The sequence below is a fragment of the Hemitrygon akajei genome, chromosome 10, assembly GCF_048418815.1.
Source record: "Hemitrygon akajei chromosome 10, sHemAka1.3, whole genome shotgun sequence".
Taxonomy (NCBI): Eukaryota; Metazoa; Chordata; class Chondrichthyes; order Myliobatiformes; family Dasyatidae; genus Hemitrygon; species Hemitrygon akajei.
The window spans coordinates 39,592,100-39,604,639 of NC_133133.1; the positions used below are offsets into that span (position 1 = coordinate 39,592,100).

Genomic DNA, 12,540 nt, shown 5'->3' on the forward strand with positions numbered 1-12,540 from the left:
TTGTCCATGGTAACCGAAGTGCCCACTAAAGCTAGTACCATTTGTCAGAATTTGGCCCATATTCGTATCAGGTGACTATTTCAACAGGACAAGGGAAGTTAATTTGTCTTTTATTTGGAAATACCAAGCATGCAACCACTAAAAATAATGCATTACATAATACTCACCTCTTTAATTGTACCTACAGCCATTCTAAGGTGCTAAAAGTGAATGTAATGCTAATTTACTAGCATTTTCAGAGTTACCTCATAACTGAAGAACTAAGACTGACAGGCATAAAATTATACCCTTTTCTAAAATAGATTTTGTAAAAAAAATACAATAATTATGTATGAAACTACAGAAATAAAATTATGCTTACCAATGATGGCATCAGAGGTCAGAATAACTGAAGGTCTTTTGGACGATAAAGCTGGGGAAATAATCAGTGAATTATTAATGACAGAGGTCAGTCCCTTTATATGAAAATGCAAGTAAACAGCGATATACTGTATGTATCAATTGATCAGTAGTTGCAAGTCAAGCATTAAAATAGAAGTTTATTTAATGTGCATGTAATGTATCACTATAGTAATCTGATCACTCAAGTCAAGTATGATGCTTTTCCAAGGGGTTGTATGTTGGTGGGTACTTAGGAGCTCTAGAGTCTAGTCCCGGATCCACATGTTCTGGTGCAGTGTGGGCAAGAGGAAGTGGTGCCTGTGGTTATTGTGTTCAGTCTGTCCTTTCTTAGTTGCTACATGTTCTCTGTGGCACTGTGGAGATGGTTCTCATGTAGTACAGCTCGCTCTTGAGCAGATTTCTGCAGGTGTATCTATTGAGTGCAATGTCTGCCCAGTTTTACAATGCAATTTTGAATTTATTTTGACTGATTTTGGTATTATCTTTGAAGTGTCTCCTTTTCCCTAAAGGGGCTCGCTGACCTCCCTTCAACTGGGTGTAAAAGGTCTGTTTGGGAAGACGTGAGATAGACATTGGAATGGCTTGACCTATCCATCGGAGTTGGTGTAGCTTTTTTGTGGTAGAGATGTTGTGTTGGCCTCCTTCAGTCTGCAGGCTGTTAGTAAATCTGTCCTTCAGCTGATCCTCAAAATCTTTCCCAGGGAATGTGGTGGTACTGAACCAGGGTTCTCAGGTCCCTGCTCTAGGTGGTCCATCATTCAGCTCCATACAGTAATGTAAGAAGGACAACTGATCTATAGACCAAGTGTTTTGTTGGGACCTGTAGGTCACGGCCTTCAAAAACTCTTTTCCTTAATCTTGCATTGGCTCCAATAGCACTACTCAGGTGGTGGTTGATCTGTGAGTCAATGGCTGTTTTTAAGGAGTAAGTGCTGCCTAGGTAGGAAAATTGAGATATTGACAACTTTTATGGAAGGCTGGGCAAATGGCTGGTTGGGTGATGGCTGATATAGGATCTGTGTCATCTTTATATTCAAAACAAGACCCATGGCTCTATATGCTTTGGCAAAGGCTTTCTGGATACATTGGAGGTCTTCTTCATGTTGTACTGTGATGGCATTGCCAGCTGCATATTGAAGCTCCCATGATAGTAGTGGTGCTGGCCTTGTTCCTGGCCTTGAACCAGTTGAGGTTGAAAAGACTGTTGTCCGTTCTATACATAACTGGAATTCCCTGTGGCAGGTCTTGACCAAAGAGGTAAAGGATGGCAGCAATAAAGATGGAAAATAGAGTGGGAGCAACAATACAGACTGTTTGACACCTGTCTCCACGGTGAAGGTTTCTGATTCGACATCACCGTTGCTGAGTAATGTGACTGACGTGACATTATGCAGATGCCTCAGTATTTGTAAGTAATTGTCATGGCAGCCATGTCTTGATAGTAACCACCAAAGTGCTTGGCGGTCCACTGTATCAAGTGCCTTTGTCAAATCCATGAAAGCCAAGTACAAGGATTGCTCTTGTTCAGGGCATTTTTCCTGTAGTTGGCATGGTGTGATGATCAAGCCTGCAGTACCTCCAGGTGTACAGAAAGCACACTGTGCTTCAGGGAGTGCTTTTACAGATAGCAGAAGGAGTCGGTTGACAAGGATACGTGTAAGCACTTTGCCTGTTGTTGACCGGAGGGAAATGTCTCTGCCATTTCCACAGTCTGCCATGTCTCCCTTCTTGAATATGGTCACTACCTGAGCATCCCTGAGCTCTGAGGGGAGTTGTTACTTCTTCCTGACCTTCAGGAACAGGGAGTGTATGTGGTGCAGGAGTGCTGGTCCACCTTCCTTGAGGATCTCTGCTGGTGTCCCGTCAGGACCTGTGGCTTCGTTGCTTTTCAGGCTCCTGGTGGCATCACAGACCTTCTTCATTCTGGGAGGTTCTCTCACAGGTCTCTGGAGGATTTGGTTAGTAACCTCTGGCTCAGCAGAGTTGTTGCGGTTATGAAGCTTTTGAAAGCAATCTCTTCATTGATTGCTGATATCTTTCCGATCTTTCAGCAAGTTCAGCCCGTACTTTGAGCGCAGGGGGTTTTATCCACAGCAGCTTGGACTTACTTTGGTGGCACTGAAGCATCTGTCAGCGTCTGGTTTTCCAGGACTTTTGCGTTCCACCAAAAACTCTTTAACTCCCTCACCCTGTCCTGGAGTAAGCTTCTCTTTTGACCTTGCTGATGTCATTCTGCCAGGCACAAAAGGAGATACGTTGTTCTACATCAAATCAATCCTGATGTTTTCTGGACTTGTACCTAAGGATGTTTTTGCAGGTATTGAGGACGGAGGATTTAAGCAGGCCTCAGTGTTCTTTGATATTCTCCAAATATTCCTATTGCAGTGTCAAACAGGCTCTCAAGTTTTAGTCTTATCGCAATACTATTTAGCCATTAAAGCTCAAAATAAACATTGGAAATATCAATGGATGAAATCTAGGAAAGGCCCATAACTTACTTTTACAGATGTTGTAAAGACAAACATTACTGCCTATCCCATAGTTTTAAATTCCTGGACATTAACGTATCAGATGATCTGACTTGGGCAGTCATAAGAAAAGTGCACCAGTGTCTTTACTTTCTTAGAATGTTAAGGAGGTTCAGCTTGCCACTGGACACTCTAACAAACTTCTACTGTTGAAAATATCCTGACTGATATTACCATGGCCTGATACGGCAATTTGAATACACAGAAACATAAGAAGCTGCAGGGCATAGTGAACTCTGCACAATACGTCACAGGCACAGCCAGTGGAGCTGCCTCTAGAAGGCAATATCTGTCAAACATCCCCATCATCCAGGCCACGCCATCATTTTGTAACTACCATCAGGCAGGAGGTACAGAAGCCTGGAGTCCCACACCACCGGGGTCAAGAACAGCTACTTCTCTTCAACCATTCAGTTCTTGAATCAACTAGCAAAACCCTAATCATTACAGTTCAGCAACACTATGATCGCGTTGTCCACTCTGCACTAAAATCGACTTTGTATCGTTCTAATTGTGTTTTCTTGTAAAAATTGTGTATGATTTATCTTTATTGTAAATGCTGCTTATATGAAGCTATGTGTCTGTCATACTGTCGTAAGTTAGCTTTCCATTGCACCTGCATTCATGTATTTATGTGTGTTTATGACAATAAACTCAACTTTGACTTTGATAACGCACCACTTGACTGGTGAACTATTACTGCCCTCTGCTGTTCATCATCATCTGACAATGATAAATGCAGTTCTCTCATAAACTTACCTAACAGACAACACAAACAAAATGTGGACCAGTAATACTTGGTTACACTTCAAGATGCAGTCATTAATCATTAAGGAATGGGATGCAGCTTAAATAATCTGAACAATCTGTATATTTCTCATTCACACTGAGGCAAGGCCATTACCTCAAGTCTATGAGGCATTTTCCCTAATTCTTGTTTTTAAGTTTTTTATTTATTATTTATTGAGATACAGCATGGAATCATCATCATCATCAGGTTCCATGCTCAGTTTGAGCTTTGACTGCCATGGCCCACACACTCCTGTTTCAGGTCAAGTGGATCAATTCATTGGTATTCATTTCCAGTTCTCTGGCTGCTGTCTCCATCATCATTTGTCTTTGCCTTCCTCTTGCTTTCTACCCTTCAATCTTCCCCATAAGTACTGTGCATTCTAACTCCTCGTTCCTAATCACATGTCCAATGAAGTTACATTGCCTTTTCATGATCTCAAACATTATTTCTCTTATTGTGCTTGCTCTATTCATGACATCCTTGTTAGATATCCAGCAAGACCCTTCAAGCCACACCACCCAGCAACCCCCCAATTTAATCCAGGTCTAATCACAGGACAATTTCCAATGACCAATTAAACTACCAACCAGTACATCTTTGGACTGTGGGAGGAAACCAGAGCACCCAGAGGAAACCAGAGCATGAGGTCACGGGGAGAACGTAAAAAGCATGAATTGAACTGTACTGTAAAGCATTGCCCCAAACACTACACTAATGTGCTGCCCATGTACTTTTTTTCAATACAGGTTACAAGGTGCACTGTAATTAATCAGAAACTGCTGGATGTTGGGATGGAAGAATGACTGGAAGTTTTAATTACTGTATATAACAGGTCTGGCCAATTGATCACCCCGTCCATGTCACTCTCAGGTTTTTTGTTAAACATCAAGGAAGGCACTGCTTTTGACGAGTGAACCATGCAATAATTCACATCAGGTGAGAATTACAACAGAATACTTGACTGGTGAATTATTACTGCCCCCTGCTGTTCAATGTTATATCATGATCATCACCAACATCATTATGTGCCACGTTGTACAAGTCAAGTCACTTTTATTGTCATTTTGACCATAACTGCTGGTACAGTACACAGTAAAAATGAGACAACAGTACATGTGTTATATGACACAGTACAAAAATTAGACTGAACTACGTTAAAAAACAACACAGAGAAAGCTACACACGAGGAAATCTGCAGATGCTGGAAATTCAAACAACACACACAAAATGCTGATGGAACACAGCAGGCCAGGCAGCATCTATAGGGAGAAGCACTGTTAATGTTTCGGGCTGAGACCCTTCGTCAGTCCTGACGTCTCGGCCCAAAACGTCGACAGCACTTCTCCCTATAGATGTTGCCTGGCCTGCTGCGTTCCACCAGCATTTTGTGTGTGTTACAGAGAAAGCTACTGTGTTGCCTTTATGGCATTTGTTTAGTTTATTATATTTTCGCTTTAGTAATTCATTTGTTATCATTTTCTAGTTAAAGTTAAGATTGTTTAAAGTAAATTCGTTGTCTGTGATATATCGCGGCATGCGATGATGTCACACCCGGTTTCGCCGCGTCTTGTGGGAAAATACCGGTTTGGAGAAACGGGAAGGAGGGGGCTTGTGTGTGCAGGATCAGCGCAAGTAAAGTTTTCTTTCTACGCACTAGAAACATCAGAGAAGCAACGCCTTTTCACCATACGTTAATGTGGAAGAGTGAACAGTAAACGGTTAATCTTACTGGGACCGCCTCATTGACTGGTTTAAGCTTGGTGTTTAGTTCAGAGCTCTTTTACACCTGTGCGAGAACACTACAGTGAAAAGGCGGCATTATCAGGTGTTTCAAGTGCTGCAATGACAACTCGATCCAGCATCAAGTCGTTGCCATCCAGCGACAGGGGCAGTAGGGCATCATCAAGTAAGGCTGCCCAAGCAAGAGTTAAGGCAGAAGCCGCCAAGGTGCGAGTGTTCTACGCCAAACAAGAAGCAAAATTGAAAAAGGAAGAGGCTGCTAGAGAAGCCGAAAACCAGTTGGAAAGGGCAAGGATAGAGTCAGAGTTAGAAGTGCTGATGCTACACCGAGAAGCAGAAGCTGCCAGGGTGGAAGCAGAGATAATAGAAAGTGCTGAAGAAATGCATGTTCTGGTTGACGTAAAATCTACTTCAGAAAAGACCAGATTGGAACGCACAAGCAACTATGTCCGATCTCAAATGGACTTGAAGATTCGTTCTTCCTCTCCATACTTATATGCTAACATCCCACCTCACGAGGAGTCTCAGAGAGGCCCAATTGCATCACATTCACCTGAGGAAGGCAATTTACCCTTGCAACTCCGCGATGAATTCAAGAATGAAAGGGCTGATGACAAATACTTCTCGACACCAAACTTACCAGATTTGGCGAGAAGAGAGGCAAAGGCTGAATTCAGAACAGCAAATCCCATAACAAATGTACACCCTCAGTCATATACACGCCGACATATTTCCCCAGCCCGCATGCCACTTGCAGTTGAACCCATGGCACAGTATTTAGCACGACGAGATCTCGTCTTTTCAGGACTATACCAGTTTGACGATAAACCTGAAAATGACCATGCATGGTACTCCTCATTCGCCAACGCTATCCACAGAGTCCAGCTCGGAGCAATCCAAGAGTTGGATCTTATGACAAAATGGCTGGGAAAAGAATCATGCGAACAGGTGAGACGCATATGTTCAGTGTACATTAACAACCCCAAGCTAGCCTTACACAAAGCATGGTAGAGACTTCGGGAGGGCTATGCGGCCCCTGAAATTATTGAAACGGCACTATTTCGACGTCTGGAAAATTTTCCTAAGGTGTCAGCCAAGGACCACACTAAGTTAAGAGAGCTCGGAGATTTACTCATGGAGATTCAAGGCGCCAAAGAAGATGGCTATTTAACTGGTCTATCATACCTAGATACTTCATACGGGATTAGACCAATCGTGGACAAACTTTCATTTGGGCTGCAGGAAAGGTGGGTGTCTGTTGGCTCAGAGTACAAGGAAGAGAACGATGGTCGATTTCCTCCCTTTGAGTATTTCACGAGGTTTGTGTGCAAGGAGGCGAAGAAGCGAAACGACCCTAGCTTCATGAGTCCAGGTAGCAGTACAATTTACACCAAGCCAGTTAAATCCACTTTGAATAATTTCAACATCAATAAACCTGTCTCAGTGCGTAAAACTGAAGTCTTTACAACTAACAATGACCCTAGCAAGAATTGTCCATTGCACAACTGATGCACCATCAATAACTCACGCTGAGACTTAGGAAGTGAGATATCGGCTTTTATTGACTGAAGAACAACACTACATCCTGGGAAAATGAGGGAGAGCAGCAGGCCACAGTCGCCTTTATACAGGGATCTGTGGGAGGAGCCACAGGGGCAGTCAGCAGGGTCTGTGGGAGGAGCCACAGGAGCAGTCAGACAGGTATATCTAGTTCACCACAACAACAAACCCCACCCCCTCAAAAAATGCAGAACGTTTAGGAAAAAACCCCTTGAAGAGAGGATGGCCCTTCTCAAGGAGAAAAAAATATGTTTTAAATGCTGTTCCTCTACCTCTCACCTTGCTAGAGAGTGTACGATCTCCGTGAAGTGCCCGGACTGTAATAGCACTAATCACGATGGGGCCATGCATCCCGGCCCGTTACCACAAACCGACAAAGCTCCTTCACCCCCACAACAGGACGGCGGGGAGGGAGAGGCTCACTCCAGGACAACTGTTGTCAGCTCGAGCTGCACAGAAGTTTGCGGTGAAGCTCAGTCAAGCCGTTCTTGTTCAAAGATCTGCTTCACTAAGGTGTACCCTAAGGGAGCCAAAGACAAGGCCATCAAAGCCTACGTAATTCTGGACGATCAGAGCAATCGCTCACTAGTCAGACCAGTGTTCTTTGACTTGTTCAACATTGAGAGTAATCAGTTCCCATACTACCTTAGAACTTGCTCAGGCAGCGTGGAAACTTATGGAAGGAAGGCAGAAGGCTTCCAGATCGAGTCCCTGGATGGTAAAGTCGTCATCTGTCTCCCTCCACTCTTAGAGTGCGATGAAATTTTGAATAACCGCACTGAGATCCCGACGCCAAGTGCGGTGCTACACCAGCCACATCTCCACCACATCGCTAAACACATCCCAGAGCTGGATCCAAAAGCAGAAATACTCCTGCTATTAGGAAGAGATGTTCTCCGGGTACACAAGGTTAGGCAGCAGGTCAATGGACCACACGACGCCCCCTTTGCCCAACGCCTGGATCTGGGCTGGGTGGTGATAGGAGAGGTGTGCCTTGGCAATGTACACAAACCGACAGTTAACACTCTCAAGACCAATGTGCTAGAGAGTGGCCGCCATTCAATTTTTCAACCCTGCACAAGTTTCATGTGTATCAAGGAAGCACGACAAGGCTTTAACAAATGTAAAGTAAACCGACAAGACGCTGGGTCAGTCAGTCTTCGCTCAAACTGAGCATGATAATAAACTTGCTCCATCAGCGCAAGATGTCATTTTCTTAAAAATAATGGACACCAAGGTCTTCAGAGATGAAGCAAATAATTGGGTCGCCCCACTACCTTTCAGAGAACCACACCAGCGCTTGCCAAACAACAAAGAGCAGGCAGTCAAGTGGTTCACGTCCTTGCAAAAAACCCTGAAAAGGAAACCTGAGATGCAGCAACAATACGTAGCATTTATGGAGAAGATCTTCACTAACGGACATGCTGAAGTAGCGCTGCCACTGAGGGAAGGCGAGGAGTGCTGGTACCTCCCAACGTTTGGGGTTTACCACCCACAAAAGCCCAATCAGATCAGGGTGGTCTTTGACTCCAGTGCTCAGTGTGCTGGTATCTCCCTTAATGACGTGCTCCTGACAGGCCTCGACCTTAACAATATCCTTCTCGGGGTCCTGCTGCGCTTCCGGAAGGAGAAGGTCGCAATCTTAGCGGACATCCAGCAGATGTTCCATTGCTTCTTAGTACAGGAGGACCATCACAATTTCCTCCGTTTCTTACGGCACAAATGTAACTTACCTCGCACTGCGGACGAATTGGCCCAGGCAAAGGACGTTATCTTTAAAGCAACTCAAAGAGCAGCTTTTGCAAGGGAATTTTCGGCTCTCCAAGCTAATAAACCAATACCAAAGGACAGCCCTCTGAGGAAATTCAACCCGATCCTGAAGAACGATATCATCTGCATTGGAGGCCGGTTAATACACTCCCAACTTCCAGCTGCAGAAGAGTCCAGTAATCCTGCCCAAAGACAGCCATGTGTCCTTACTGCTCACTCGCCATCACCATGAACAGGTAAAGCATCGGGGCCGTCACCTGATGGAAGGAGCAATAAGGGCAGCGGGACTGTGGATCTTGGGAGGTAAAACACTGATCAATTCAGTACTTCATAAATGTGTAACCTGCAGGAAACTGCAAGGCAAGTTGGAAGCTCAACGTATGGCGGACCTCCCACCAGAACGCCTCGAAGCCTGCCCTCCTTTTACATATGTGGGGCTCGACGTATTTGGTCCCTGGACTATCACTACGAGACGCACCAGAGGAAGACAAGCAGAGAGCAAGCGGTGGGCCATCATGTTTAGCTGCATGAGTTCAAGAGCGTTACACATTGAGGTCATCGAATCTTTGGATACATCAAGCTGCATTAACGCTCTCAGGCACTTCTTTGTGCTAAGAGGCCCTGCAAAACAGTTAAGGTCTGATTGCGGCACGAACTTTGTTGGAGTGTCAAAGGAGCTGGGGATGGACAAAATGGTGTAAAAGTACCTCAGTCAGCAGGGATGCAACTGGGAGTTCAACACACCACACGCCTCTCACATGGGAGGCGCATGGGAGCGGATGATTGGTATCGCCAGAAGAATTCTTGATTCAGTGTTTCTGCAGCAACGCACCCGATTGACCCACGAGGTACTGTGCACACTAATGGCAGAGGTCACAGCCATTATAAATGCACGACCACTCCTACCTGTGTCTTCTGACCCGGAAAACCCCTTCATACTCTCGCCATCAATGCTCCTTAAGCAGAAGGCAGGAGCTGCCCCTCCACCAGGGGACTTCTCTGATAAGGATTTGTACACAAAGCAATGGAGACAGGTCCAGGCTCTGGCAAATCGGTTCTGGTCTCGTTGGAGACATGAATATCTTTGTTGCAACACAGACAAAAGTGGACAGAACCCTGCAGGAATCTTCAAGTTGGAGATTTAGTCCTGCTCAGGGACAAGCAAATCGCCCGCAACAGCTGGCCAATGGCCAGAATCACTGCCACATTCCCTAGTAGGGATGGACATGTCAGGAAGGTTGAGTTGAAAACTTCTGACCAAGGTGATGTGAAAATTTACCAAAGGCCAGTTGCAGAAGTCATTCTACTTCTACCTAAGGACTGATTTAGAGACTGAAGTTTTGTATTATGTTCATTGTGACCCTACGAAGGTCAGGCATGGAGTGTATTGCCTTTATGGCATTTGCTTAGTTTATTATATTTTCACTTTAGTAATTCATTTGTTATCATTTTCTAGTTAAAGTTAAGATTGTTTAAAGTAAATTCGTTGTCTGTGATATATCGCGGCATGCAATAACGTCACACCCGGTTTCGCCGCGTCTTGTGGGAAAATACCGGTTTGGAGAAACGGGACAGAGGGGGCTTGTGTGTGCAGGATCAGCGCAAGAAAAGTTTTCTTTCTACGCACAAGAAACATCAGAGAAGCAACGCCTTTTCACCATACGTTAATGTGGAAGAGTGAACAGTAAACGGTTAATCTTACTGGGACCGCCTCATTGACTGGTTTAAGCTTGGTGTTTAGTTCAGAGTTCTTTTACACCTGTGCGAGAACACTACAGCTACACTAGACTACAAACCTACACAGGACTGCGTAAAGTGCACAAAAACAGTGCAGGCATTACAATAAATAATAAACAGGACAATAGAGCAAGGTGTCAGTCCAGGCTCCAAGGTGCCCTGTTTATTATTTATAGCTTGGGGGAAAAAACTGTTACATAGTCTGGTCATGAGAGCCCGAATGCTTCGGAGCCTTTTCCGAGACGGCAGGAGGGAGAAGAGATTGTATGAGGGGTGCATGGGGTCCTTCATAATGCTGTTTCCTTTGCGGATGCAGCGTGTAGTGTAAATGTCCGTGATGGCGGGAAGAGAGACCCCAATGATCTTCTCAGCTGACCTCACTATCCGCTGCAGGGTCTTGCGATCCGAGATGGTGCAATTTCCGAACCAGGCAGTGATGCAGTTGCTCAGGATGCTCTCGATACAACCCCTGGAGAATGTGATGAGGATGGGGGGGCGGGGTGGGAGATGAATTTTCCTCAGCCTTCGCAGAAAGTAGAGACGCAGCTGGGCTCTCTTTGCTACGGAGCTGGTGTTGAGGGACCAGGTGAGATTCTCCACCAGGTGAACACCAAGAAACTTGGTGCTCTTAACGATCTCTACCAAAGAGCTGTCGATGTTCAGCGGGGAGTGGTCGCTCCATGCCCTCCTGAAGTCAACAACATACAACGTGTATGACAATGAGTGTTCTTTTTAAATTTTCTACAGAAGTGGTTTGCCATTGCCTCCTTTTGGGCAGTGTCTTTACAAGACAGGTGACCCCAGCCACTATCAACACTCTTCAGACATTGTCTGCCTGGTGACAGTGGTCACATAACCAGGACTTGTGATATGCTCCCAGAGCTTCACATGGCACTGATGGGGGGGGGGGGGATGCTTATCACCCCTCGCCCAGGGGTGACCTGCAAACTAGCGGAGGTCCAACCCGCCGTCCCCAACATTACCTAGCAATGATAAACACTCTCATAGACTTCCCTAAATTGCATCAAAGCTGCAGACTATATTAACCAAATTCAGATTAATAATAGTTGGTTACATGTGGTGCTGCAATTTGCAGGCATTTGGCATCACAGGGACGGAGATGCAGGTTAACCTATGTAATCAGTTGTACACTTCTCATAAACATTGAATCAAGGCCATTAATACAAGTCTATCAAACATTTTAGCTATTTCCACTGCTGGATTCTGAAATGGAGGAACGATTGGAGGTTTTAGTTACTATGGGTTGTATTTGGTCAAATTGATGGTTCTCACTTCTGCTTTTTTTAAAGATTCAAGGAAATCACTGCTTTTGATGAGTCTCTTAGAAAACCTATAACTGCCTTGGTAAATGTACAGTTTCTACAGACGATGAATATCCATTCCACTGAGACCATTGGTTCGGTGAAAAACAGCAGATGAAGCTATTCAGAGTAAAATCTGAAGTCACATCAATCAATTCCTTGAAAACTAATAAAGTCCTTCAAACTCATTGTGGGCCCAACCTGCAGCTCCTGTTTGTTGATATTACATTACTAAACTTATCTTAACGCTTTGTATGGGCCACCTGTTAGATAACCATGAAATTCTCTTTGATAAATTACTTAATAAACATCAGCATACATACATGACACAATGTATGGACAATCATATTAAGTGCAATAACTAACTGTCATTTTTAGGACTTATTTTACTCCGTGATCCATTCGATCTGCCATTTATCATGATGACAGTCTCAGGACTCGCGTTTACGTATACTTCCCAGATTTGGTGCACAATCAGTTTTCAACGGGGCAGCAGAAACTTGTCCTTATATCCTTGGCAAGAGCAAGTATATAACCAATAACCGAGTGAAAGAAAAATTGCCAAACATTTACCTTCGTTGCTTTATCTCCTGCCATTGTAAGATACCAACGGTGAACACATTCAGCAGCACAATAGTAACTGATGTGCTCAGAGATACTTCACCAGTAATGACGTAGATGTGGAAGA

The 12,540-nt window shown here is 44.5% G+C and overlaps 1 protein-coding gene across 7 annotated transcripts in view; it reads right to left on the bottom strand.

The window, feature by feature from the left end:
- Positions 1-12,540, bottom strand: part of LOC140734298 (V-set and immunoglobulin domain-containing protein 4-like) — a 44,358-nt gene that overhangs the window by 10,815 nt on the left and 21,003 nt on the right. For all 7 annotated transcript variants that reach the window (XM_073058069.1, XM_073058067.1, XM_073058071.1 and 4 more), the window contains one exon: positions 362-412. In XM_073058069.1, coding sequence (XP_072914170.1) covers positions 362-412 — 51 coding nt within the window. The remainder of the gene's footprint in view (positions 1-361; positions 413-12,540) is intronic.